General features: G+C 49.0%; 1 protein-coding gene across 4 annotated transcripts in view; it reads left to right on the top strand.

Annotated features, from left to right (window-relative positions):
- LRRTM4 (leucine rich repeat transmembrane neuronal 4) overlaps window positions 1-26,463 on the top strand; it is a 200,100-nt gene that overhangs the window by 28,676 nt on the left and 144,961 nt on the right. The window contains exon 3 of one of the 4 annotated variants that reach the window (XM_032091978.1): window positions 16,599-17,110. The exons of 2 other annotated variants lie outside the window; for them this stretch is intronic. In XM_032091978.1, coding sequence (XP_031947869.1) covers window positions 16,599-16,616 — 18 coding nt within the window. In that variant the 3' untranslated portion in view covers window positions 16,617-17,110. Of the gene's footprint in view, window positions 1-413; window positions 439-16,598; window positions 17,111-26,463 lie in introns of those variants that run through there. One more of the 4 variants, XM_032091979.1, reaches the window with a different exon arrangement.

Below are 26,463 nucleotides of genomic sequence, written 5' to 3'. Positions count from 1 at the left end.
AGCAGAAGGCTGAGGGGAAGAGCTGCAAGGGAGTCTCTCATTCCCTCCCCTGGCATTTTTGCTCCTCTCTTTTAGGGAAGAGGAGGTGGAAACACAAATAGGGGCTAAATGCAGTCTGTTAGTCTGGGAAAGCTCCGGGGTCACTGCGGTGGGCACAGCATCCTGCAGGGAACCACAGCAACCGGGGGGGTTGTGTGCGGTGCAGGGAGGATCCAGAAAATGCCACTTTTTGTCAAAAGCGGGGAATTTATAAATACCTGCCTGGAATGTGCTTCCAGAATTGGTCCCTGTAGCGGTTTTAGTGGTGTTCCATGAAAAAAGAACTGTTAAAAGGTTTTACTGAGGAAATAAAGGAGGAGCACTCATGTCTCGGATAAGAATTTGTCAGCTCTGACTGCAGGATCCATGTTCAGCCCATCTAGGTGTGCTTGGCTGGCTGATCTTCAAAGAATTCCCAAGCAAAAAGGCATTAATCAATCCTCAAGGTGGCTTTTGTGCACGAAGGGTCTGGTAAGTGATGCTGGGGCAGAAGTCCTGTTCCTGGGCAGTTTCCTCTCCCAAGCCCAAGGAATGATGCCTGGAATCCCCCTGCCTGTGGCAAGGGGCTGGAACTGGATGAGTTTTAAGGTCCCTTCCAACCCAAACCATTCTGTGATTTTTATGATTCTTTGATTCTAATCCCGTAATTCAGAGCCAGGGCGTCTTTTGGCCAATTTCTCTGGGGGTTGGGGGTGGAAGATTTGCTGTTTAGCGGCCCAAAGAGTGAGATTTGATGACAAAAACCAAGCAGTGAGACAGAGAAATCAGCCCACAGGCCTCTGGGGACACAAGGGGTTGTTATGGGAGCTGTGGCTGGGAATGGAGGGTCCTGGTGTGGGGGAGATTCCCTGGAGACTCCGGGTGGGCCAGGGTGGTGCTGCCCTGGGGCTGGGGCTGCTGCTCTCCTACATCCCAATCCCAGCTGCTCTGGCTCCGTGTCCCTGAAGATGATGTCCCTAAATGTCTGTTTCCCTGACAACCAAAGCCTAACAAATGATTGGTCAATTGATAAATATTTTTAGGATTGAGCACAGTTTATAACCTGCTGCCAGATTTCCCAGGGAATGGGATATTGGAGATCTGAGCCCCAGCTTTGGCACAGACTCTCCAGGCCTGTCTAAACCTCAGTTTGCTCTGTGGTGGTTTTGTGCTCCTTGCGGCCATCGAATCCAAGTGCCTGCTAATTACTGACAAATGAAAACCACCCCGAATTCTCACGTACCCAGGGATGCACAGGCTCCTTCCTCCCAGGAGCAGTCGCCAGATGATCCCAGGGATATCACAAAGGGCTGCTCCTGACAAAGCTAAATTAAAGAAATGGATGCTGCTTCATTTCCCTGGCAGGGAGATGGGAGGTGTCACAGCTGAGGCGGGTGCGACACTCAGGAATAACGCACGCCAACTCCGTCAGAAGGCAAAAGGACAGAAAAGACATTTTATTCGACAAAGTCTCTGTTTATATGGTGCTGTGTCCTCATAGGCTTCTACATTAACACGTCTTAACACTTACTGGTAGGTTGCAACCACCACCCACAAGGAAACAAATCGAAGCTAAAACCAACATCCCTTGGCCAGCTGCGTGTTCTCTCCTCTTGTTTTGGTTTCTTGCTTCTGTTGATGTTGAAGTTCTCACGGGTGCAAGCTGAATTCTCAAGGGCAAAGAGCAATTGCGCCCAAATCGATGTCGGTGAAGCTTCTGACCAGCTGTTGGTTTCCACAGTGCTCGTTCCTCTCTGCAGATACAGAAATTCCCCACGGTACACACCTGGCGTGGGCGCTAAGGAGAGCTCCCAAAAAAGTTGGGCTTTTGAAGAAAATTCATGGCAGCGCCCTGAATTATGTGGGAAAAAGGAGAACATCATATCCAGGCTTATTTTTCCTATCCTGTCTTACTGAAATATTAAGTTAATGTCTCTAAACAGCTGAAATTTGGGATGTCTGCAATTCCTGGGTTTGGGGATTCATTTGAGTCTGGTTCTCTTTGAATTGTTTAACCCTTATATTAAAAACAAAAGTGGGAGTAACAAAACTCATTTTTCTCTCCTTATTTCCTTCCCCTGCCTGGTTTACAAATTACTTGGGAACAGAGGAGTTCTCACTGTGGGAGCGGCACAAAGGGGATGATCTTGCTCAGTGGTTCACGTCTGCTTAGACAAACTGGTTTTGCAGTTATCTTCACCTATTTTGTGCTTTTTTGTGGGGGTTTTTTTTATTTGTTGGTTTGTCTGTGAGGCTCTGATGAACTGAAGTTCAGGAAAAACAAGGGATGAATCAGAATGGTGGCTCAGGATCCAAGTCCTGGTTGCTTTTGATGGGATGAGAGCCAGAAAAATGAGATTTGTTGGCCCAAAGTTGCAGCAGTTTTGGGATAGAGCATGGAATTGAGGTCAGGGCTTGTTCCCAAACAAGTGGGACTTTTTGTCAGGGAAAGAAAGAATCTCCAAGCACTTGACACAGAAGGGGAAGGAATGGGCAGCAGGAAGAGCTGTGATTTTATGCTCCTCTGAACAGGTACATTGTTTATTCCAACAGACACCAGCAAAGGTGGAAGCCCTTCCCCTGGTGAGGTTATCCTGGCATTCCCAGGTTTGGGCCCAGCTTTTATTCCTGGCTTTAAAGCCAGCAGAGGTGAGAGAACAGCCTCACCTGATGTCCAGGAATTCCCTCTGCACCTGGAAAAGGATGACACAGCCTCAGCGTGCTCGGAAGGACACGTTTAATCTCCCTCCTGTGGGTGTTTAAACTTTCATTGCAAATGTGTTGCTTTCTTTTCCTGCCCTAAAGACCTCAGAGGATGGAAAGTTCATCAGAGCTGTCTGTGCTGGCCGGCTGCAAACGCAGCTCTGAAGGTCTTTAATTAACAGAGGGAGCTCAGCAAGGAGTCCTGGAATGATCCAAGCTCACGGACTCATTGTCATCCCAAATTCAGGGCTTTGCAATCATTTGTGAAAGGTTTGGTGTTAGGATTCCTATGCTTGCTTTGCTATTTTATCCCAGGTTCCTTTCTTAAGGACAGCTTTGCAAATTTTGTGCTGAGCACGTGGAAAAACAAAGAGTCCTGAGGTCTGTCGGAGAGGTGCCAAGCACCTGGAACGGAGGCTTGGAGGCTGCACATTTTACTGGCTTTCCCAGCCTTGTTTTCCAATAGTTTCAAATCAACACTGTTTTAATTTAATATTTTATTTTTATGTTGAAAAGTAAATCTGGCTGGGGAGAAAACCAGACTGGCCCATGTCTCACTTCTTCCAATTAGTCTGAAACTTCCTGCCCCTAAATTGTCTTGTGGGTTTTTGCCCGTCTCGGGGTCTCTTACGCCGTGGATTTGGTGGAAAATTAGCGAGCGGGATGCTTCACTTCCCTGGAATTTGCTTGTAGAGCAGCTTTGTCATCACCAGGATGCTCGGAGGGGATGTTGGAATTTGGGAGCTGGCCCGAGAGCTCCAAGGGTGGCCAGGACAGCGCTGGCCTGAGTGGCCTCATTCTGGGACAACCAAAACTCCCCAGGCTGTGAGCTCAGGGAAAGCTGCTGCCCTTCCCCATGAACAGACAAACACCAGCATCCGTCTGTCTGCTCCATTCCCTCATTAGGCTCATAAATATGCAAATGAGCTGACACCTTTGGGCTTAAGAAGTGTTTGTAAGGATGTCTTAATTGGAGGGGGCTGACGTGTTCAGGGTGTCATGGCAGCATCTTCAGAAGAGTTTCTGGGACTTTGGAGTGCGAGTCCTTTGATTACAATTGTCTTACAATCATCAGGAGTTTTAGCACTTTTGAACTTTGTTTATCTGGCAGGTCAGGCAATCAAGGGTTAATAATTAAGCAGAAGCCTCATGTACTCATTACCTGTCACTCATCAGCCCGGCTGCCCTGGGGCTGAGTCAATTCCTGCCGATACTCCTCCTGTAGAATCCCAGAATCACTGAATGATTTAGGTTGGAAAAGCCCTCCAAGGTCACCGAGTCCCAGCTGTGCCCGATGCCCGCCCTGTCCCCAGCCCAGAGCCCTGAGTGCCACCTCCAGGAGTTCCTGGGACACCTCCAGGGATGGGCACTCCAAACCTCCCTGGGCAGCTCCTGCCAAGGCCTGGCCACCCTTTCCATGAGGAAATTCCCGCTGCTGTCCACCCTGAGCCTCCCCTGGCCCAGCCTGAGGCCGTTCCCTCTCCTCCTGTCCCTGTTCCCTGTTCGGGAGCAGAGCCCGACCCCCACCTTACTACAACCTCCTTTTCCCTAAACCAGCATTTTTAAAGTGGTTTTGATCCCTCCCCTTCCCAAAGATGGTTGGAGAATGAAATAAGCACATAAAAACATACGGTGACAATAGGGAAGGAAAAGCAAGTCCCAGGAGGTGGTGGGACATCACTGGAAGAAGTGGAGGCCCAGGGTTTCCTGACCTGCAGCTTGAGAGGCTCATGGGAACTGAAATCCTTCTGGAATTCTCAATGGATTTGTGCTGAACGTCTTGTTCCATCGAGTATTTGCTTCCTTTGGTTTGGATCTATGGCAAACAATGGTAAATGCAAAAACAAATCCAAATTCTCTGCACAGCCAAAGTTCTATTTTTCAATCAGCCATAATAACAATAGATTTTAATTTTATCCAGTGCTTCAGGGGATGGAGCTTGGGGTTTTAGTGGAATAATGGAATTTGCGGTGGGGACAGACAGAAAGCAAAGCAGGAGTTTCATTCTGTTCGAAACTGAGGAGGATGAACATTGTTACATCTAGGGAGAGAGATCCTGCTTGAATTTCAGGGACCTGAAACTGCATTTATTCAAATTTTTAATGTGTTTATTTATTTAAATCCTTCCCTTCTGTAAATATTGTTAAAGAACACTGAGATAAGTTTAAAATAAGCATTTTCTTTATCAAAACACACAAATATTTACATGGATAGGAGAATATCCTGGAGCTGGATACACCTTAATAGAGCTGTGGCTCTTCCCAGTACCTGTGGGCTGAGCCTGGAAGTTTCCTGAGGTTCTGGCTGTCCCTGGCTCATCCCTGTGTCCACTCTGTCCTTTTCCTTTGGCTTATTCCCAAGTATTTCACCTCACAAAGGTGATGGCTCTTCCTGCCTGGCACATGTCACCTCAGGATGGTGTCACACTGCATCGATATTCCATCAGGAATGATCATTTCCTTATTCCCAATTAGATTTAAGGGATCAGGTTGGCCATCAGGAGGAATTTCTTCATGGCAGGGGTAGGAAGGGGCTGTCCAGGGAGGTTTGGAGTCCCCATTCCTGGACGTGTCCAAGGAACACCTGCACGTGGCACTCAGCTCTCTGGGCTGGTTGTCTAATTCCCAATTTCCAATTAAATTCAAGAGTTTGACCTCTAAAATCCTTTGAATGCTAATGCTTTGAAATTTGCCTGTGAGATTCCCAGAGCAGGAATCGAGAGGAACTCGAGCCTGGACCCTCCTGGCTGTACCGAGGAGGGAGGTGCTGGCAGGACATGTTTTCCCAGGGACACGGTTACTGTCGGAATCCTCTGTGTTCCTTCCGAGGCAGGCAGAGCTATTGGGAATCGCAGTGCGCTGCAGCATGGATTTATTTCACTTGGGGAGAAGGGGGGCAGGAAAAAGGCTGGATGCACCTTTGCTCCAAGCAGGTGTGATGGTTAATTCTGGATAATGATTTCCTGGCTGTGATGGGACAGATGTTCCCTCACGGATCCTGTCGGTGACCCTGAGGTGACCCTTCCAGCCCAAAGGTTTGTGAGTGGTGGTGTCCCCTGTGCCCTGGCTGCTCCCTTATTTTGGGATCCTGGTGACATAAAAGCTGCTTTCTGTGTTTCCTCAGCACTTTGGGGGCTGTGGGTCACACCTGCATTTGTGTTCGGCTGATTCATCCCTGGATCTGGTGATCTGGGAGGTCTTTTCCAACATTAGTGACTTTATGGGTAGTTTTGCCTGCATGTTTGCGGCAGAGATTTCCATGGATTGATGTCTCCAATAATCCCAACATCAGGAACAGGCTAAGCTGGCACTGAGGCTGTACCTGGATCCCTGGATCCCTGCTTTCCGCTGCTGTCTCTCCTCAGGCTGCAGCTCAGATTTCACTTTTCAGTGCTCCTGTTGCTCCTGGGGAAGGTTGTTTACCTCCCTCACATCCTTCCCACCTCCTTTCATTCCAGGATTCCATCAGAAGCTCCTTCCCCTTTGAAAGCTTTACCTGGGTGTGTTCCCTGGGCATGGAGGAGCCAGGCATGAATCGAAATCAGGCACCCAAGAAGTTTTGCTGTTGGTTTGAAGGGAACCAGGATTCCATTTGAAGTGAGCAGAGGAACAGTGATAGTCCAGCAGGGAATTCCGTGAAGGGGATTTATGTGGAAGGGAATCGATTTCCTGCCTGTCCCCAACTCAGGGAGAATTCTTGCTGCTTTTGAAGCAGCAGCCAATACCTGTGGGATGAGTTCAGCTGTATTTACCTCTTTTAGATGAAGAGACACAAAAGTTTCTTTCATTTCCCTAAAACCTGCTCTGAAAGTGGCACTGGAGCAGCCCATGGCTGGGGATAGAAATCATCATTGGCATGGAGAGTCCCGGAGTGCCAACGCCAAAGCTCTGGAGCGGCTCCGATGACAAACGAGGTACATTTGGGGAGCTGAAGGAGCAAGTCAACGTGTTTACCTCCCCAAACGTGTCCTGGATACAATTCCTCATTGCTGACTGGAGCTATTGGCCAGAGCATCGTTTCTGCACGTTCCCATGCCTGTTGGAGCTCCCATTCCATTGATTTCACCGCAGATTCTGTTTTATTCCATCGTTCTGTTATCAGGCAAACATCACTAAAAAGATGAACATTTACAAACTCAGAGCACACACCAGCACAAAAGCATCTGTCTTAAGTGGGAGAGAGTCGAATAATGTGCATGACAACAACAAAAGAGATTTGTCTTGCCGAGAGCTGGGCTGACTCTCATTTGCTGTGTGGGAAATGATGGCAGATATTGTATTAACATTGCAGGGCTCTGCCTCAGATCGAATCACAGAACACAGGAATAACCCTGGAGCTGTTGCCAACAGCAAAACTCAGGGGACCTGAGCACACAGAGCAGGACAGGGGGAATGGCTTCAACCTGAGACGGAGTAGATGGGATATTGGGAAGGAATTGTCCCCTGGGAGGGGCTGGGATGGAATCCCAGATCCCAGGGAAGCTGTGGCTGCCCCATCCCTGGCAGTGTCCAAGGCCAGGCTGGATGGGGCTTGGAGCCACCTGGGATAGTGGAAGGTGTCTGGGGGTTGGAACTGGATGAACTTTAAGGTCCTTTCCATGATTCCATGATTCTCAGATTTTGGAAGTTATTTGAGTGGGAATTGGGGGAACTCAAAGATGGGGAGCAGGAGGGAGATGAGGCGTTCCCCCTGCACAGTCATTAATTCTTTATATTCCAATGCACTTTAATTGTCATTAACACCCGCTCTTGACTCGGGTTTCTCTTTAATCCATATCAAAAACCCAAGTTCAAAACCTGCTCTGAGGTGATTCATTTAGACTTAAAACGAATATGGAGCTGCACAACAACAATTTTTGGGCAGTAACTTCATGCTTTTCCCTTCTCCCGTCTTTTCTTGCTGCTCCTTGACCGGGATTTGTGGTCCCTCCCACAGCTCTGGGGTTCAAGGCTCTGTCCCTAAAGGCCACCTTAAAGCCACTCAAACTCATGTGGCAGAGGACACATTCCTTGTTTTCCTTGGCTCTGTGTGCAGCCCTTTCTACCGGACAAAAAGAGGCATGAAATTTGTGTTCTGTCAGGAAGATAATGATGAACATCCTGTTTTCCCTGCTCTGAACCAGAGCTCCAAGGCTGAGGGCAATGAATAACATGAATAAAATAAATAAATAAATAAGATATCATCTGAGCTGCAGCTCCTCTGTGGCAGCAGGGACTGCAGCCAAAGCTTCACCTCAGTTGAGTGCAGAGGCCAAAATCCTCGAGGATTTGGGGAGGGAGGCTGCAGGATTTAGGCCTCAGATATTTTAATTCTTTCAGTAGCTAATTAAACAGAACTCTGGAGCGCAGATTTGGTGGGGGTGGGCGGCTGTGAGGGATTAAATCCCTTCATGGCCTTTGTGCCCCATTTCTTTTCCATCTCGGGGTTCTGCATGTGCTGGTTTTTGACAACAGTTTGGTTCTAAGCTTGAACCAATTTATCTTATATTAAGTACATTGGCCACCTTTAAAAAGCAAACAAGCCAAGGGAAAAAAGGACCGCAAAGCACCCCAAACCCAGCAGAGAATTCAGAGATGCCCCAGAGACAGAAACAGAGCCACTTGCGGCCAACTTTCCTTCAACTCCCCCAGTCCTTAGTGACCCCAAGAGCCTGCACAGGCACCTCATCCCTCAGAGCTCTGGGTCTAAACCAGACAAATCACCCCATAATGTGATAATGCCCCCCCAATACAATGTATTATAAATGCATCCTTTATGATAGATATGATTTATATATTTATTATTTTGTGTTATAGTTTATCAGTATTGCAGGACTCTCGGTGGGTGAGACCACAGAAGTCCAGGGTCTTTGCAAGCAGGAAGGTGGAGTGGAATTCCGTGAGGGAAGAGGCAGGAGGTGTTGGGAAGATCGCTTTGTGCCAGCGCAGGCTCTGGATTTAGTTCCTTCTCCCAGCCTGGGGGAGGAGAGCTGTTAAAAAAACATGAATTGTAAATTCCTGCCGAGAATTCCTTTTCTCTTTAAGAAACAGGAGCAGGAAAAACCCAGGAAGGACCCCCTGTAAATCTGAGCTAATGGGGCAGCTGCGTTTGAGGCGCTGCAGATGTGCAGTTCCAGCCTGGGGACCGCACTGGGAACTCCATCACCATCACTCCTGCGAGAGCTTTCCCCACTCACTGTTCTGTTCCAGGGGCGATGGGGAAAAAGAAACCCTCAGATGGGTTTGGGAGAAATCTGTTTGGTACCATCCTCCAGCTCCATGGGCTGAGTTTTCCATATGTTCTGACTCAGGCAGGCTCTGGAAATGGGAAGAGGCTGTTAGAGAGGATTTATCACAGTTAATTGGGAATATCCAGCGTCGCAAAACATTGGAAATTTTGGGGTTTGCTCCTGCATCCTCTTTAGGTCCAATACAATTTGGGTTTTTACACCAAACTGCCCCTTTTGTGTCACTGAGTGTTCAGGAGGAGGCATCGCTGTCCTTAAAGTGATTTGTTTAATGCCGTTTAATGGATTGCAAAGGAATTATTTTTTTTTCCATGGGGTCTTGAGGTCTCTGAAACCTGAAGTGAATTAAATCAGCTCTCAGAAATACCTTTCCCTCTTCACCCCAGAAAACCCATCCCAGCAGCAGCAGAGCCGGTTTCTATTCCGGCTTCTGCCTCCCAAGAAGAAAAAGATCTGATGTTCAGCCGTGTTCCCTGGACAGATCTGGCAAACGGGTGTCCCGTGGTGCCAGTGTGCTGCAGGATCAAAGGAATTTTCCACATGGATCAAAGCACGGGGAAGTCTTGACCGCACGGTGCAGATTTCGGTTTTCAGCCCTCCTTAATTAATGATGGAGTTAAAACGTGGGATGGGAGATCCGGTTAAGCAAGAGGAGGTAATTAGTCAGAAAATGGTGGAGTGTCCTGAGTGGGAAGGGACCCACAGGGATCATCAAGGCCAAATCCTGGCTCCAGTTAAACCAAAGGCACCGACAAAACGGTGTTGCTGCAGCTGGAATTCTGCTTCAGGGAGGATCCTTCTCTTTCTAAAGCAGTTGAAAAAGAAGTTAGGGAAATGTGGAATTCTGATGACATTCAGAACGAAATGTGGTGATTTGGGGAATGTCTTCCAGCTCTGGGACAGCACTTGGAAATATCCAGTGGGAGAGGTAAAGTGTGTGTATTTTGGGACTGATAATGGCCTGTGGGTGTCTGACCTTCTTCAAAAGCCCTGATAGTATTTAAATTTGTTGAAACACTTGCTGAGCTCCCCACGCTGGCAGCTTGCACTGCTGATGTTCTCCCCAGGGTGTTGGGAAGCAGCTGCGGGGAATTCTGAGCCCATCCCCAGCTCTGCAAGTTCCCATTTCCAGGCTGACTCGAGGGATTGGGCAGGGGACAAAAGGAGGGCTGAGGTGTCACTGTCAGCCACAAACCTCTCGCACAGAGAATTTGGGGGTTGCAGGGAGGGAGTGTGAAACAATCCCAGTCTCTGGAGCACCAAGGGCTGACATCAGCCCTTTTCTGCTCAGTGCCAGGGCTTGGTTTGACTTCCCACCCTGCAGAGGAGACGTGTCCTGGAGTCTGCAGACTCCTCCTGATGCTCAGTCCCCAGGGAGGAATGCACCCTTGACTTCCGCAGATACTGATTCTTATCCCTGACCACATCTGCGCTGTCTCAGGAGCTCCCATCGTCTCCGTGTCACCTCCTCTGAGCTGTTAAGGATCTCTTCAGCACAAATCCCGAGAGCCAATGTCTGAGGTATGAAGCAGTCAGGCTGCTGCAGTGCACACACGAGAACGGCTGTGCTGAACAATGGATTCCCCACCATTCCCAAAGGGAAGCATTTTCCCCTCATCCATCTTTCCCTGTCACTGCTTTCAGCGCTAAGCCTTGTTTGTTTAGGTAAAAGGTACAGTATTTATGATTTTTAGACATGCATTAAACAATAGGGCCTTTTCAAAGGAAGGGATAAATTACAGCTTCAGAACTGCTGGAGTGTGGTTTTCCAGAGCAGCAGAATTCCTGGAGAGGAGTCATTAATTTCTGATAAAAGCCCTCAGCCACCTGTTGCACTGGAATTACAAAATCCTTCACCAGGATCCAAGTTTGTGGTTTTTTGCCCATGTTTGTGTGGCACTAATCCCATCCTCCAGGGCTTTTGCTGGATGACTGCAGAGACCAGGAGGAAAACACTTCCCCTTCCCCTTCCCCTTCCCTTCCCCTTCCCCTTCCCTTCCCCTTCCCCTTCCCTTCCCAGCTCCTGCAGGGAGCTTTACCCCTCTCCTCCTCAGTATTTCCAGCCAGCAGGGCCACGATGGAATTTAGGAGGAGAATTCCCAGGTTGTGCCTGGGCTCAGGGTGGAGCCAGTTGCTGGATTTAGAGTTGAGGAGGAATATTTCCTTGTGGATCAAGTGCCAGGGATATTCCACCCTCCTTTGCAGTTGGGGCAAGGCTGGGGGGTTTCCTTGCTCTTCAAAACTCTCCTGCTCTCCCGAGGATCTTGGATATCTCCTGACCCTTCTAAAATTTTTCTCTTGTGCGTCAGAACTTGGGTTTGCTCCGGGAGTGTGTTCCCTAGAAAAGTTGTGGGGTTTTGTCTGACACAGATTTCTCTTATTGGGTTCTTGGCCCCAGGGTACAAGGGACAAGCCTTTGTCACCTCTGGTCTCACACTGCTGGTGGGAGCGTCCCCACTGCCAAGGATTGGGATTCAGGATTTACTAAAGTCAGGTTTATCACTTACAGTGAATGAAATAAACCCCTGAGTGCCCCAGGGCTCGTACATCACGGGGCTTCTGGAGCTGGAAACCTTCCCCTGCCCAGGAAGGCGTCCCATGGCAGGGGGTGGAACGAGAGGGTTTCTAAGGTCCCTTCCAACCCATAATTCCATGATATTCCTGGGCACAGACATGGATTCTGTGCCTTTGGAATAAGAGCCCCTAATTCCAGTTATGGTCCTGTCCACGTTTCTGGAGTCAGGTCAACACCACAGGTCATGGAATCATCATCAAATCCTGGGATGGTTTGGGTTGGAAGGACCTTAAATCCCACCCAGTGCCACCCCTGCCATGGACAGGGACACCTCCCACTGTCCCAGGGGGCTCCAGCCTGGCCTTGGGCACTTCCAGGGATCCAGGGGCAGCCACAGCTGCTCTGGGAATTCCATCCCAGCCCCTCCCCACCCTCACAGAGAGGAATTCCTTCTCAAAATCCCATCAAATCCTACTCTCCGTAACTTTGAAGCCATTCCCTGTGTCCTGTCCCTCCAGCCCTTGTCCCCAGTCCCTCTCCAGCTCTCCTGGAGCCCCTTTAGGCTCCAGCTCTCCCTGGATCCTTCTCTTCTCCAGGCTGCACCACCCAACCTTTGGAAGCCCCGGGGATGGGCACAGGGCACACAGCCCTGGGCTTTTGGAGCTGTGGAAAAACTGGCCCCTGAACACATCCCAGGATTCCTCTGCAGTCCTGTTTGGGGCTGGGAAATCAGGACAGGGAGTGCAGAAGGCAAAGCTGCTATTTCCTGTAGCCCTTTGAGTGCGACATATGCGATGTCTTGTGAAGGAAAAGCGATCCCAACTGTTGTGTTTAATTTGTTCTATTTCATAACTGCTCGTGGTTCCAGTGAAACCCCTCTGCCAGCAGAGCCGAGCAGAGGGAGGAGGGAGGAGGAGAGGAAGCAGAGTGGCTCCATGGAGCTGGAATTTGCATAATCAAGCAAAGCAGAATGAAACGCTTTACAGCGACAGCTCGTTTGTATAATGCCAGCCCAGGGAGGAGGCACTGGGGAGGGACGGGGAGGAACCCCGAGCTGGGGGTTCCCACTGCCCCAAAACCTGTTGGGGTCCTGTTCCCAGCAGGAATCATCAGCCAGGAGGTGACGCTGGAAGTGAAGTGTCCCAAAGATGGGTTTGGCTTTACCATCGGAGTGCCCACCTGAGGAGGCGAGGAAGAGCAGCTCTGAGGGAGAGGAACTCTCAAATAATAAAAGTATTTTGGCATCTCTTGGGGAGCAGCCTTGTCACTGAGCAGAAATGCGGGAGAGGCTCCCATAGCTGCGTTTTTTAAGGAAAGAGGCGTTTTTGCCGCCGGATCATTGCTGGGTAACACTTGTGCACACCCAGCCGTGGCTCAGGACAGGTCCCATTGCTGGAGGTGGCCCAGGTACAGCTCCTCGCACACCAAACGGGCTCCAGAAGCAGAATCGGGGGCTGGAAAGCTCAGGAATTTGAGGTGGAAGAGGAACTGGATGGCACACGGGTTGTTCGTGCATCTCTGTGATGCTGATTCTTAGGGAAAAAGCAAACCCCCACTGAGCTGCATTTTTAGCAAGCCTTGCTCACCCAGAAATCAAAACAAAGGACCAAAAAATCCCATTTTTAATTTGCATTTAATAATACAATATTTTTTCACTTGAAAGGATGTTTATTTGTTAAAAAAAAATGAGCTGAGCATTTGCAGCCTAAAGAGCTTACACCTCATGAAATTTTGAATATTTCCAATATTGGAACAGAGAATAATTATGAAAAATAAAATCCCATGAAGAAAAAACAAAAATGCTGCAGAGAATTCGACTCAGAATCAATAATTTAGGCTCAGTTTTGTATCCAGCCTGGTTTCTTTCTGGTATCCACATGTTCCTTGGAATACTCCCTGTGTGGGATGAGGGGTTGGATTGGTTCCCTGGTTATAGTGTTTGGGACTATTAAAGACAACATTTAAAAATCTGGGCATTATCTTGGTACTTTCTAATGACTGATTCTAAAGGTGCTGAGGGGAAAAACATCCCAAATCCTCTGAACTTCCCAAATCCTCTGAACTTCCCAGATTATCGGAACATCCCAATTCTTCTAAACCATTCCAATCCCTCAGAACGTCCCTCAGGGAATGATGGCATCAATTGACTCGGAATTAACAGGTGAATTTTGCCCTTCCCAGGGTTGTGAGGGCAACAGGGCTGAGCAAACTCAGTTCTTTTTCATTCTCTTCTCGGCTCCTGCTCCTTATTTGAACAAAAGAAAGCATTAAACCAACTCTGAAGGTTTTGAAGGGATCTGAGGTGGTTCCAGATGTTTCGATTAAAGCTCCCTGTGTGGCCAGAGCCCTGGTGTTTCATTCCTGCCCCAGTGGCTCATTCCAGCTCATTCCATGGCAGACAGGGATGCCATCCATGCCCAGCACGTGGCTGTGATTAGGTCGGGCACAAGGCCCAGGCAGAGCACCGCTGGTTTCAGATTAATCACAGCTGAACAGAGCCTGTGATGGAGGCAGTGGGTGACAGCAGCGATTTCAGTTCCGGGAATCTCAGGGGCTGCACAGCTCCCTCCAGGGCCATGGCATGGGATCAGGGAGTCAGGGAATGCTGGAATGCCTGGGGTGTGAAGGGATCTTAAAGCCCACCCAGTGCCACCCCTGCCATGGGCACCTTCCACTGTCCCAGGCTGCTCCAAGCCCCGTCCAGCCTGGCCTTGGACACTCCCAGGGATCCAGGCACAGCCACAGCTCCCCTTGGAATTCCCTCCCAGCCTCTCCCCACCCTCCCAGGGAGGAATTCCTCCCCAATATTCCATCTATCCCTGCCCTGCTTCGCTGTAAAGCCATTCCCCCTTGTCCTGCCATGGGTTACACTTGGAAAAAGCCCAGTTGCTTCCTAAGTGCCTCTGACAGTCAGTGGAAGTTACTCTGAACCCACACAAATATTTGACTTTTCTTTTAAAAATCTAAAACTAACTTGTCTGTGTCACATTCCTTTTCCATGGGGTTTATTCACTGTGCAAATCTAGACATTAATGACCATTTCACCAGGAAGAACCCTTGGATCTGACAAGAAAACCACATTTTAGGGAGCTTCATGCACTTCACTGCATGCTGGCAACAAGTGTTGGAGTCAGCACTTCCCTTCCAGGCTGGAGATGCTCTTTAATAAAAGCCCGGTGCTTAATCTTACACAAGTTCTCCATTAATTTCCTACAGGGAGGATGTGGGCTTGCATCCTTTACAGACTCTGCTGTAACCCCCGAAGAACATCGTGTTCCCAATGAATGTTTTAAGTTACAAAGAGCACAGCCCAGGGAAGGGATGGGAAGAGCAGAGGGGCCCTGAAATCCTCTCTGATCTGGAGATTTGGGATGTGGAATGGGGAAACACAGCCAGGCTGAGCTGCAGGTGGGAGTATGGGATGGACAGTGCATGGAAAATCTTGGAATTCCAGGATGATTTGGGTGGGATGGGACCTTAAAGCCCATCCCATTCCACCCACTGCCGTGGGCAGGGACACCTCCCACTGTCCCAGGTCTCTCCAAACCCCACCCAGTCTGGCCTTGGGCACTGCCAGGGATCCAGGGGCAGCCACAGCTGCTCTGGGCACCCTGTGCCAGCTGTCTGGAAGAGACTGAATACAATGGTGAGTAATCCCAAAATTCAGAGTTTATGTGTTTAAATACAGTCCATAAAATCCCCAAAGCCATTTAAACAACAGAACTCCCAAATGTGAAGTTGCCACCGTTTGGTTTCATGTTTTGAGCATTTGAGGACTCTCCCTCCACATTCTCAGGATTTTCTCTGTACCAGTAACAGACCTGGAGCAGCTGATGAGATGGAACCAGGGTTTGGTGAGGTTTGGAGCAGCATTAACCTTTTTCATCCTTCCCACCTGTGCAAAGCAGCTGAAATACGAGCACAGATTCTTCGCCATCTGAGCAAAAACCCACCCAGGCTGCAATTTCCTCTGACAGCGACATCGCCACCCTGATTTTTGAATTAAATTGGTGAAGCAGAAATGAGGTGAGTTCCAACCCAGAGCAGGTGAAAAGCGGATTTCTGCTATTCCCACAATGATTTTAAAAGCCCTCTATGAACACTCTGCTTCTGCAGGTGTTACATCCAAAAGCCTGGACTTACCAAGCTCCAGCTAATTACAACCCAATTAATACAATTTGGGTTTTGTACAGGAATAGCAAAGCAAACTGAAATAAAAGGTGGGGTTGAAGTCAGTGCGACAGGATCAGTTGCAGAAGGGTCGGGGATCCCACGTGGGGATTCCATCTGCTGACTTCAGGAATCAAATGGATCATTTTTATTGGGATTTCTATTCACTGGTGAATTGGATCAGATGAATAAATTCCAAGACACAGCCAGAAGTTGGTGGTGGTGAACATGGAGCTGCTCTGGAAAAAAGGCAGGAAGCCCCAAAAAAGCCCAGCTGTGGCCCAACTGTGCAGATTTATCTGCAATAAAGTCACCTCTGGCTCAACTGCAGAGGAAAATAAGAAAAAAATCTCGTGTTTCCTTCCTATTAGGGATGTAATGGAATGGAGGTATGAAAATGCAATTTATAGAGACACTCACTTCAAAATGCTCTGAGGCAGATGTTGTCTGATTTGTGTTTATGGAACTACAGCAAGGAATTCTTTTGTCCAAATTGGCAGTTTGCTGTTTGCTGCTTGTTTGAGTCTGGCATGATCCGAGTGCTGGGTACAGAATGATCCGGGGAAAAAGGCTGTTCCCAAGGCAGTGTCTGGGTTAGGGTTTTCCAATGTCAGAGTTTTTTTGAGGGTGAATAAGTTATATTTGAAAAGAGAATATGCTTTCAGAGCTTTAGTTTTTATCCCTTCTCAGATGCTCCTGGTGAGCCCCTGACCTCCCATTTGATTGCAGTGAATTTCTGAAAAGTAAAGAGAGAATCACGGCGTGGGAGCAGCTCCCTGATCCCAAACTCCAGTGCCACACCAGGATAAGAGCACAGGGAGATGGCAAGAGGGTCCAGGAGCTCAGGGAGGAGGAGCAGCTTGTGCAGCTTTGCTGTGGCATCACCTCACACGTGGCTGCTGAAAACTCCCTGCAGTTCATAGCCCAGCACCGCATAACCCCGGATTTCCCTTACTTTCCCCCCAGGTTTCCCTTTTGCCGTAGTTTTCCTGCACGCCCTCGGTGCCGGCGGACTCTGCAGGAGCAGGCTCCAGCTGCAGGAGGTCTGGCTCCGAGGACACCCAACACTCACAGCAGGTTCATCCCAGCGCCGAGAGGGAAGCTCGGAAGTTTGGAACTGGAACAGCTCCGAGGAAGTTTCCTTGTGGGGCTACTGCCCTCACCTGCTCTCGACCCCGCACACAAATATCCACAGAGCCCTCCATTTGATATTTTAATCTTTTTTTAGCTTCAAAATTCCAGCTGGACTGACGTAGCCCGTGGCAAAGCAACAATTTGAAGGAAATCCCATATAAGCATTCCAGAGTTTGAAGGGATGCAGATGGAAGCAAAACCAAGTGCATTTTAAATTTGCCTCTGGAAATGGAAGGGGATTGAGGTTTCACAAGGAGCCATGTCCTGGAATTCACTTACAGGGGTATCCAGAGGGAAAATGCCCAGGGAGGTTCCCAGGCTGGTTGCATTTTTAGGACAGGATGCAGTGGAGTAAATATTTGCATTTAGCCTATATATTTATATATAAAATACAGAAAAAAATATATTATATATATGAAATGATATCTATATCATGTAGGTACGAAATGATATATATTAGAGTATAAATTCCCTATACTGCAATAGAGCTATCTATTACAGTGCATATTCTATGTTTAATGTGCAAAATCGCAGTGGCGGCATTGCTGTGGGAGCTTTTTAAAGTCCACAGGGAGGCAGGTTATGGATGGACCATTCCCTCCATGGAGAAATGGAAGCTGTTGAACTGGAAATTCCCTCCAGGACGGCTTTCCTGGCATTCCCCAGGTGCCTGAGGGAGCTGAGTGAGACAGGGACTCCCAGTCCCACGGGACTTGGTGCCACTCGTGGTGCGGCACAGGCACAGCCTGAGCTGACCGGGAGCTGCTGCTGATTCCTCAGAGGCACTGAAAGGAGCTGAGGAGATAATTCCCTGTGAATGATCAGGGAATGGGATTGCAGGAATCTTTTCGACTTCTTCAGAACCCTTCATCAAAGAGGATTTTTTTTTTCTTTCCCTCGTTATTGAAATAAATTACCTGGAGCTTTTTAGGCAGGGCCCAAAGTTGTGTCTGGCTTCAGACAGAGGCAGTGCCTGGGGGGAAATAATCTGATTACTGAACTTAATTCTTTCCACTCCCCGGTTCATTCCTGGTTCTACCAGTGCTGAAGCCACTTGTCACTTTGGGGAGGGCTGGGAACGATCCCTTTCCATGCCCTGGAACCTGGACACAGGACCAGCAGGAGGGGGAATGTCTGTGGGTAAAAGCAGCTGTGGCTTCCCAAAAAAAAAATTAAAACCCAGGAGCTGTTCTGTGTGACTGGAGCTCAGGCATGGACTGGAATTTGCCGTTTCCAGTCCAGCACACAAAGCCTTTCCTCGTCAGCAATAAATTAAATATGAGCCTTTGCTGCACCTTCGTCCGTCACCGAGGCTCGGCGCACGGGAACGGCTCCCGCTCCTGGCCTGCGGAATATTTAACAAATTCCATATGGTAATTACGTTAAATCATTTATACAACAACACAGAGGGGGTGTAAAGTCCAGACAGCTCCATAAAGGCTTTGCATGCTCTAATTTGCTTTAAAAATGAGAACATGTCAGGGCTTACACGAACTGAGCGTCAGCTCCTGGGCTGACAGGAAACTTGGGATGCTCTGGATTAAGGACAGCTCCCTGCTCGTCAAGGAGGGCAGGAAAAGCATCCCACAGAACCTGAAATTCACTTCAAAGCCCAAAGAATAATGGAACCTTTCGAGGAGCTGACAGGAAACATTTAAAACAAAAGCGTTTCAGTGGATTTTTTTCCAGCTTATGTAACATAAAGTCATTCTTTGGAGCTCATGACTCTGAGATGGCTTCAAGATCCAGAGCAACAAGGGGTAAAAATAACATATTTTCAAAGGACAGGTGTGTGATTTATGAGGATATTCAGGGTTATTCAAAGAGAAAGGGATTCTCAAAGGTTGTTATGCTGGGTTTTTGGTGGGGATGCAAAATGTAAGTTCAAGGACATAAACTGAGTGACCAAGGCAGAGGTCTGGGAGGTCAGGATGTCTCAAAAAAGAATAACAACCAGTAAATTTTAACCCAAACCAGTTTCTAACCTGTTTGAGGTGTGTTTTGTGCTGGGCATGGTTTCTCAGCTGTGGTTTGGAGAAGCACAACCCCGGGTTAAGTTTCAGTTCCATTTTCTCCCTGCTCTCTTTCCTGCTCCCTTCCCTGCACTCCTTTTGCCTTCCCCGTTGGCAACGTGGAGGGGAAAGGGGCTGGCACAAAGTGTTTCAGATCAACACCACACTGAACAACTGAGTTCAAAGGGAGTTACTGGAGAGTTAATGAAGTTCCACCAGCCCTGGTGCCAAATTCCTCACTGGATCAGGCTCACCTGGCAGGTTTGGCGCAGCCAGGACCTACAGAAATAATAACAATGATCCCTCCCATCCACTGCCTCTTCGGAAATATTTTAACACCGCTTTGATGCCTTTAACCCAAGGATTTGAAAATACTACTGCTAACACTAATACTAATAGTCAACAACTACAATGAGGGAATTAAATAAGTGACCAAGGACAGATTGGGGAACTCCCAAAATCTGGTGTCCCAAAATGCAGCTTTTGTCATTCTTTTTGATTCTGAGCTTGCCTTGCCCTCCCTGCCCTTGTGCAGCCCCCCCAGAGCAGAGTTTCTCTGGAGGAAGGAGGAATTGCTGAGCTTGATGAACTCCTCAGTGCTCTGAGAGCTGGGAAAGGAGGGGTTTTTCAGGCATGAACAGAAGGACAGACTCTGAGGGGCAGTGACTGTAAACAGAATTTTAAACTGCTCCCAGGTGAAGGCAGAAGTGCAGTAGGAGGCTCCTGGAAATGCAGGCAGTCACCACGAGCCCTTCCAAAAATCACCTTTACCAGGACACAGGTTCTGCTCACTTCTCCTCGTCCCACAACAATTTTTTTGCTGCTTTCTCATGATCTGGTGACTCCCAGCCAAATTGGACCAGGTTTTGCATGGTGCTGACTTTGTTCCTGGAGGAGAAAGGCCTGAAATCCTTCTCCCTCAGCAGCATGGAACTTTCTAGAACAAACCGTGCCAAAGGGTTGGTGGGCAAGCCAGAGACTGGGGAAAAACTGCATTTGGCTGGGACTGGGCACAATCTTCCTCTTCTCTGCCAGTAAATCAAAGAGCTTTTGACAATAATTGTGCAGCATTGTGCAATAAAATGAGCGCAGTTTTGTGGTTTTAGTTGTTTATTACAATGCTGGGGTAAAGAAAAGGCTTAATTTGGGTCCCAGACACAAAGTGGGAGAAGTGAGCGCGTTGTTTTCGCTCTGGGTTGCAGAACGAGAATGAGCAGTAACGCAGCTTTGGATTAGAAGTGTCCAGCTGGGAATGTGGCTCCTTCTGGTCTGTGTTCCCCTCCCTCATGCCCGCAGAACTGCCTGCATCCCACTTGGACAAGTGACAGCATGAGAGGAAACACCCTCAAGTTATGCCAGGGGAGGCTTAGACCAGATTTTAGGGAATATTTTGTCACTGAAAGGGTTGTAAAGCATTGGAAGGGGCAGCCCAGGGAAACGGTGGAGTCGCCATCCCTGGAATTGTTCAAAAACCGTGTGGATGTGGCACCTGGGATGGGGTTCAGTGGTGGCCGTGGTGGTGCTGGGTTGGCTGGATGGGATGATCTTAGAGGGATTTTCCAACCTCAATTCCATGGTTGTGCGCTGGGATTGCTGCTCCTCAGTGGGCCCTGGGGCAGCTGGAGCTGGGATTCCATCGCATCCCAACCTGGCACCTGAATTTTTGATGATTTGGTTCCCAGTTCTGCTGTGAACCTGTGAAACCCCTGGCACTGCAGCTGCCAGCTCCTCAGGCTGCCAAAGCTGTGCCACGCAGCTCACAACTGCCCTGTCTGCACATCCCAAGTACTGATGGAAATGATTGGGACTGGTGGTGAGGCCCGGAGCACTTTGAAGGGAAGGGTTTGATAATTTTCTTTCCTTGTGAGAAGAGTCCAAGACACAGACAGGAAATGGCCCAAACTCGATTGCGGCCCACTTACAACCAGAAACAGCCCCCGAATTTTAAAGAGTTGGCTTGAGCTCCTTGCACTTAGGGAAATGACTGGGTCTGTCTGGGACAAACCCTGACCAGCTCCAGAATGGCCGATTCATTATCCAGCAAAGAGATTCCTTTTAGGTTGTGGGGTTTGGCTGTTCAGGCCAATTCTGCCCTTGGGGTAAGGTGTGAAGAGAAAGCATGAAAACAACAATTATTATTGTATTGATTATTATTGATTATTATGGATTATTATGTTGATTATTATTGATTATTATTGAATATGACATATTAATTATTATTATGATAATATAATAATAATGATGATAATGATGATAATGATGATAATGATGATAATGATGATAATAATTATAATAATTATAATAATGATACCACCACCACCACCAGGAATCTGGATTTGCTGTGTTTATACCACGGCTGGGTTTGTCCCATTGCACCTTTGTACATCTGTAGCATCACAAATTCTTCAGGAGCATCAGCAGCCACGGGCCTGGTGCGGAGGGAGGAGGAGAATTGCCAACTTCATCCCAAAGAACTGGGGAAAATTGCTGTGTTTTGAAACCGTAGTGGAAACTTTATTGTGGAGTTCTTGGAAAGTCAGGGAGGAGATGCAGGTGGTCCAACACTGGCTGGAAATGCTGAGCAGGGTCGGAGTTACCTCCCTTATTAATGATACCTTTGGGATTTCCACCTGCACTGTTCCCGTTTTCTGTGCTCCTCTCTGGCATTCAGAGCTCATTTTCTCAGCTCTGATCCCAGACCTTGAAGCCATGATCCAAGAGCTCAAAGCCAATCCTCTCTTGGATTTTTTTGGGCAAGAGTTCACTCCAAGAAATGCCAGGCAGTTTATGCCACACTCAGTGTCACTGCCAGAAGAGGAACCCACACATCCCTCGGAAATACAGATTTTTATCAATCACTCAGCTGGGGATAAAAGCCTGGAGTTCGTCACAATCTACAGCTGGGATGCCTGGGATGGAGAATGGAATCACGGAATTCCAGAGTGGGTTGGGTGGGAGGGACCTTGAAGGTCACCCAGTGCCACCCCTGCTATGGGCAGGGACACCTCCCACTGGAGATGCTCCCAGTGCACCCAGATCCAGGCTGCTGATTTTATTCATTAAATAAATGCTGGCAGGGCTCTGGGTCAAGACTCTTTGATGGACATGGGATAATACAACAAGAATTTGTACTCGCCATGATGCTGGTAACAAAAATAAAGTGAAACACCTAAAGCAAAGCCAAGTTTTGAGCCCCAAAGGAATAACTGGGTTTGGGCTCACAAAAATAACATCCCAACGTACTCTGAGGGCAAGCACTGAACTGCTCACTTATTATAGAGCATTAGTCACTCCAGCACACCTCCAACCTCGCTTTTTGTTCTTTTCATTTCTTCTGCACAGGCTTATTTTTAGAGGAACTCGCTGCACTCGGATTCATGCGCAGCAATGCAGCCTAAAATATCAACCTTTAAATCAATTTTATCCCCCCCCCCCAGCAAAACAACTAAAATTACAGTGCCTGGCAGAGCCCAGGCTCTGCCCCTCCCCACCCTCTGCTTCTCATGGAGGATGAGTCTCTGCAGTCCACGTGCTGTGGCTCGGCTGAGCCAGTTCCACCTAACGGTGTTGGAAACTTTGTGGCTCTCATTTCTACCGAGCTCCCAACTTTGGGAATAATTCCTCTGGATGAGCAGCTGGAAACATTATGAGGATCTGAAGGGGCTTGGTCCTGGAGTTTAAGGCTGGCTAGGACCCCTTCTGGTGGCCCCAACAGGGAATTCTGGGCATCTTTTCCAATATCCACAGGGTTTGGGAGATCTCAGAGTGTTCTTTGCTGGTGCAGTTCTTTGGAAACTCTTCTGAGTTCCTGGCAGTTGAAATCTGTGATTAAAAGTGCTGTTAATCAGCTGCCAATCACGCCAATTATGGATAAATTCTAACCTGGGAGACTCCAGGACAGGCACCAGGACAGGATCAGCAGCGCACTGTTGTTGTGCACTGATCTCCCCCCCAGCACTAATTCCGAGCACAGCACACTCAGTGTCCAGCAGGTGATCCAGTCTCTCGAGCTCTGGGCAGATATGGAGGCACAATCCTGTTTTTCCTGAATTTGTGTGCTGGAAACCCTTCATGCTCCCAACCAGACAGCAAACCCAAGGGTTTGGCCCCAAACTTTTCTGCAAGGATCTGTTTAGAAGAGACTCTGTTTGTCCTGGGATATTTCTCTGTGTCAGCTCACTCTGCACTTCAATATAAAACTGCAAAATTGTTTTTCAGGCTGTGGCTGCAACACAAACCTGCCCTGGGAGAGAGCCAGGGGCACCCAGGGTAGAAGAGCAGGATTTGGGGTGTGGAAAAGCACCCAGAGAGTCACCAAAGGGGTCATTGGTTATCCATCCCCTGGGATATCACCACAATTCCTGCAGTCTCTGTTCGGATGCAGTAAAACCAGTGTCCTGCTCACTTCCAGACATTGTCCAAGGAAAGTTACGGCCTCATCCAAGGAAATTCTTTGTTCCCTCCTCATGTGCACCTTCCTCTCTCCTCCATGCAGGATTATTTATCCTGGATCATATCCCTTCATCCCACATCAGCTCTCCCCCTAGCAGGTTCTGTAGCTCCCACTCTCCATCATTCCTTGTCTCAGCTTTAATGATTGATGATTTCATATCAATTAATCATTGATGATTTAATATCTTGCTTGGCAAACTGGCATTATCCTGGTTTTCCATCCTTCACCCGATTGACCCTGAGGAGCATTTAAGGCAGGTGACAGTGCCAAGGCAGGTGACAGGAAGAGGCCCTGCACTGCCAGGTTTGGTGGGCACTCAGAGCTGTGTGGGGGTGTTGGCATGAGATCCCTGGGGCATTCCGAGCTCTGATCCTGTGGACAGATCTGATCAGGCCCTCAGGCCAGGAAGAAGTCACCTCCTGATTTTCATTTCAGGAAGGAACCAGCACCTGCAGCTGCCACCTTTGGAAAGCCAGCACCTCCTGCACCTGGCCTGTTTCCCTTGGCTTCAGTGGCCAGGTGACAATTCTGATGAATTTCCCTCTGCCATTCCCTGCTCCCTGTCGGAAGTTCCATCCCCTTGATTTAAATCCAGCACTGATGGCTTTCTGTGAACCCACTCTTGAGGAATTAATCCCCTAAAAAAAATCCCTAAAAATTCCCAGAGTTAACCCCTTCCCTTTCCCAGCCTGGTTTACTGCTGAGACCAAGGGGTGAGGCAGAATTCACGTCCCTCACTTTAATTTTTCCCATTATGGATCTAAGAGTGGATCCTACAGGAATTGTCTCTGTATTATCTCCATGTCTGATACAGCTCCAGTGAATTCTCTCTTCATCAGGATGTTTTTAGGTTTTCCTATGGAATTACTCTGGTATTATGTGGTGTCACTGTATGAGTTTATTCGAAAGAAGTTGATTTATGTCCTTCATTTATCAATTTCTCCTCCCTTTGCAGCTCCGTCATCATTTACCAAGGCACTGTGAGTGCAGTCAAACACCTCTGAACACAGGAGATGCTCTGGAGGGGCTGGGGGTTGCTTTAATTCCTTCCTGAGGTGTCTGGGTGCTATGGGACTGGGTGTGAACGTGGGAGGCTGTGCCAGACTCGGGGCCCAGTTTGCAATAATTAAGTAGGTCACTGTCAGAGAAGGCAAAGAGAATTTGGGAAGTTTTTTGGGTGTTGAAAGGATGTAAAGTGAGGGAGGTGGAACCAGCCATCTGTGCTCCTCTCTGGCACAACTGAGGCAGGAGCCAGCACTCCTGGGCTCCTCTCCCATCCTGGATTGCCAGAACACTACTGGAGAGGAATTTACCCCGGTGTGATCCCAGGCAGAGCAGTGACACCGACACCGGCACCAACACCGAGCCGGCAGGCCCAGGGAGCGCTGCTGGGCTGCTCCGGTGCTCCTGCCCTGGTGCACTCTGCACATTTCCCCTCCTTCCCTCTGCCCACTCCAGCTCCCAGGGGCTCCTGGTTCCCCAAGGAAGCCGGGACAGGTTTATGGTCAGCTCTGACAGCGCTCCCTGGAATCAGGGCTGGGTGCAGCCAGCAGAGCGTTCCATGTGCCTCCGCTCCTCCTGGGGATGCAGGGGTGATGGAATTCAGGGGTCCGGGGTGTCTGATCCCCTGAGCTCGAGTGGGTGATTATATTCCTTCAGAGATCCTCCCCGCTTGTAGAGTGCGGATAACGATGCTGATTTGGCCGTGAAGTGCTGCAGACTGTGACAGTGACGGGCTGTCCTTGCCTCGGAGCCGGCACAGAATTCCCACCCCTCTCATCGGGCCAGGCACAGACAGGCAGCTGAACTTTAGCGGGAGACACATTTCAGCTGCCCGTGTCGCAGCTGCTGGCAGGTGCAGGGCTTGGATGTGCCAGGGATCGGGAACAGGACAGCTCCGGGGACACGACGAGATGGGATCGTGGTGCAGAGGGCAAAGAGCCCCCAATTAAAGAGGATTCTCCAATTAAAGCCCAGCCTGGGATGTGAAACCCTGCTCATGCTCCCAAGGAATATCAGATGCCATGGGCTCCAGCATGTGTTCCATTTTCCCTTTTTTTTCCCTTGCTTTTTTCCCCTTTCCCAAGGCCTGCTGCCTGGTAACCGCAGTATTTTTGGGACTGATTCTTTTGCTAATTGCTCACCAGAAATAGCACCTAAGTTTGGCAGAGCTTTCAGGAGAAGAATGAAGGCTTTTCGGGGTGGGGGAGAAAATTCAGATATGCATGAAACTTGCACAAAAACCTGGTTTATTCGTCTTGCTGAAAATTCCCGGCTCAGACAGGGAATGTGCAGGATGAATGTGATGCTGACAAGTGGGAAAGGGTCCAGAAAAGCTGGGTTGCTTTAGGGAGGTTAAAGTTCCAGCAATCCTCTTTTCAGCCCTAAAAGGAAACTGGAGCTGGAGCCAGAGGCTCTGCAGGAGCTCGTGGTGGATGTGTCTCACCTGGGAAGCTCCCAGGGATGTTCGTGCTCCTGCTGGAACACGAGGCTGGGATGTCAAGGGAGAGAGAGTGAAAGGAGGGAGCAAGAAGAGAGGGAAGGTTTGGGATCTCTCCCCATCCTAAAAGATGCTGTGCAAGGATAAATGGGGCTGGAGAGAGCCTGGCCTGGGCAGTGGGGCTCATTTCATCCGGCATCTCCAGCGGGACTCAGGAAAAGGGAAATGCGGGATTGCTGTGGTTTCAGGACCTGCTGCAGGTCCGCAGCTCCTGCTGGAATTTGGGATGCTCCTGACTTCTGCATCCCGGCTGGCAGCGTGTCCTGGTTCGGAAGGAGACACTGGGAGCTGCAGAGCTCCTTCTGCAAGGGAAGGGTCCCTTTTTTATGGAAGGAATTCCTCCCTGTGGGGGTGGGGAGGGGCTGGGATGGAATTCCCAGAGCAGCTGTGGCTGCCCCTGGATCCCTGGAAGTGCCCAAGGCCCGGTTGGACAGTGGGAGGTGTCCCTGCCCATGGCAGGGGTGGCACTGGGTGGGATTTAAGGTCCCTCCCAACCCAAACCATTCCAGGATCCCATAATTCCATAAATTATCAACCTGCATCTCTGTCTTTCTGGGTTCATGTGAGAAACAAAAGCAATCATTATTAGGGACCAAATTCCAGAGGTTTTCCTGGTGCTGGGCAGCAGCTTTCCCTGCTTTTCCTCACGGACTCCTGGAGTTAAATGAGCTGCACCATTAAAATTTTGATGCTTTCACCCCTCCCTGGCACCACCAACCCTCCCAGGCCATG

Source organism: Corvus moneduloides, chromosome 27 (assembly GCF_009650955.1).
Source record: "Corvus moneduloides isolate bCorMon1 chromosome 27, bCorMon1.pri, whole genome shotgun sequence".
Taxonomy (NCBI): Eukaryota; Metazoa; Chordata; class Aves; order Passeriformes; family Corvidae; genus Corvus; species Corvus moneduloides.
This window is presented reverse-complemented; position numbering and strand designations above follow the sequence as displayed.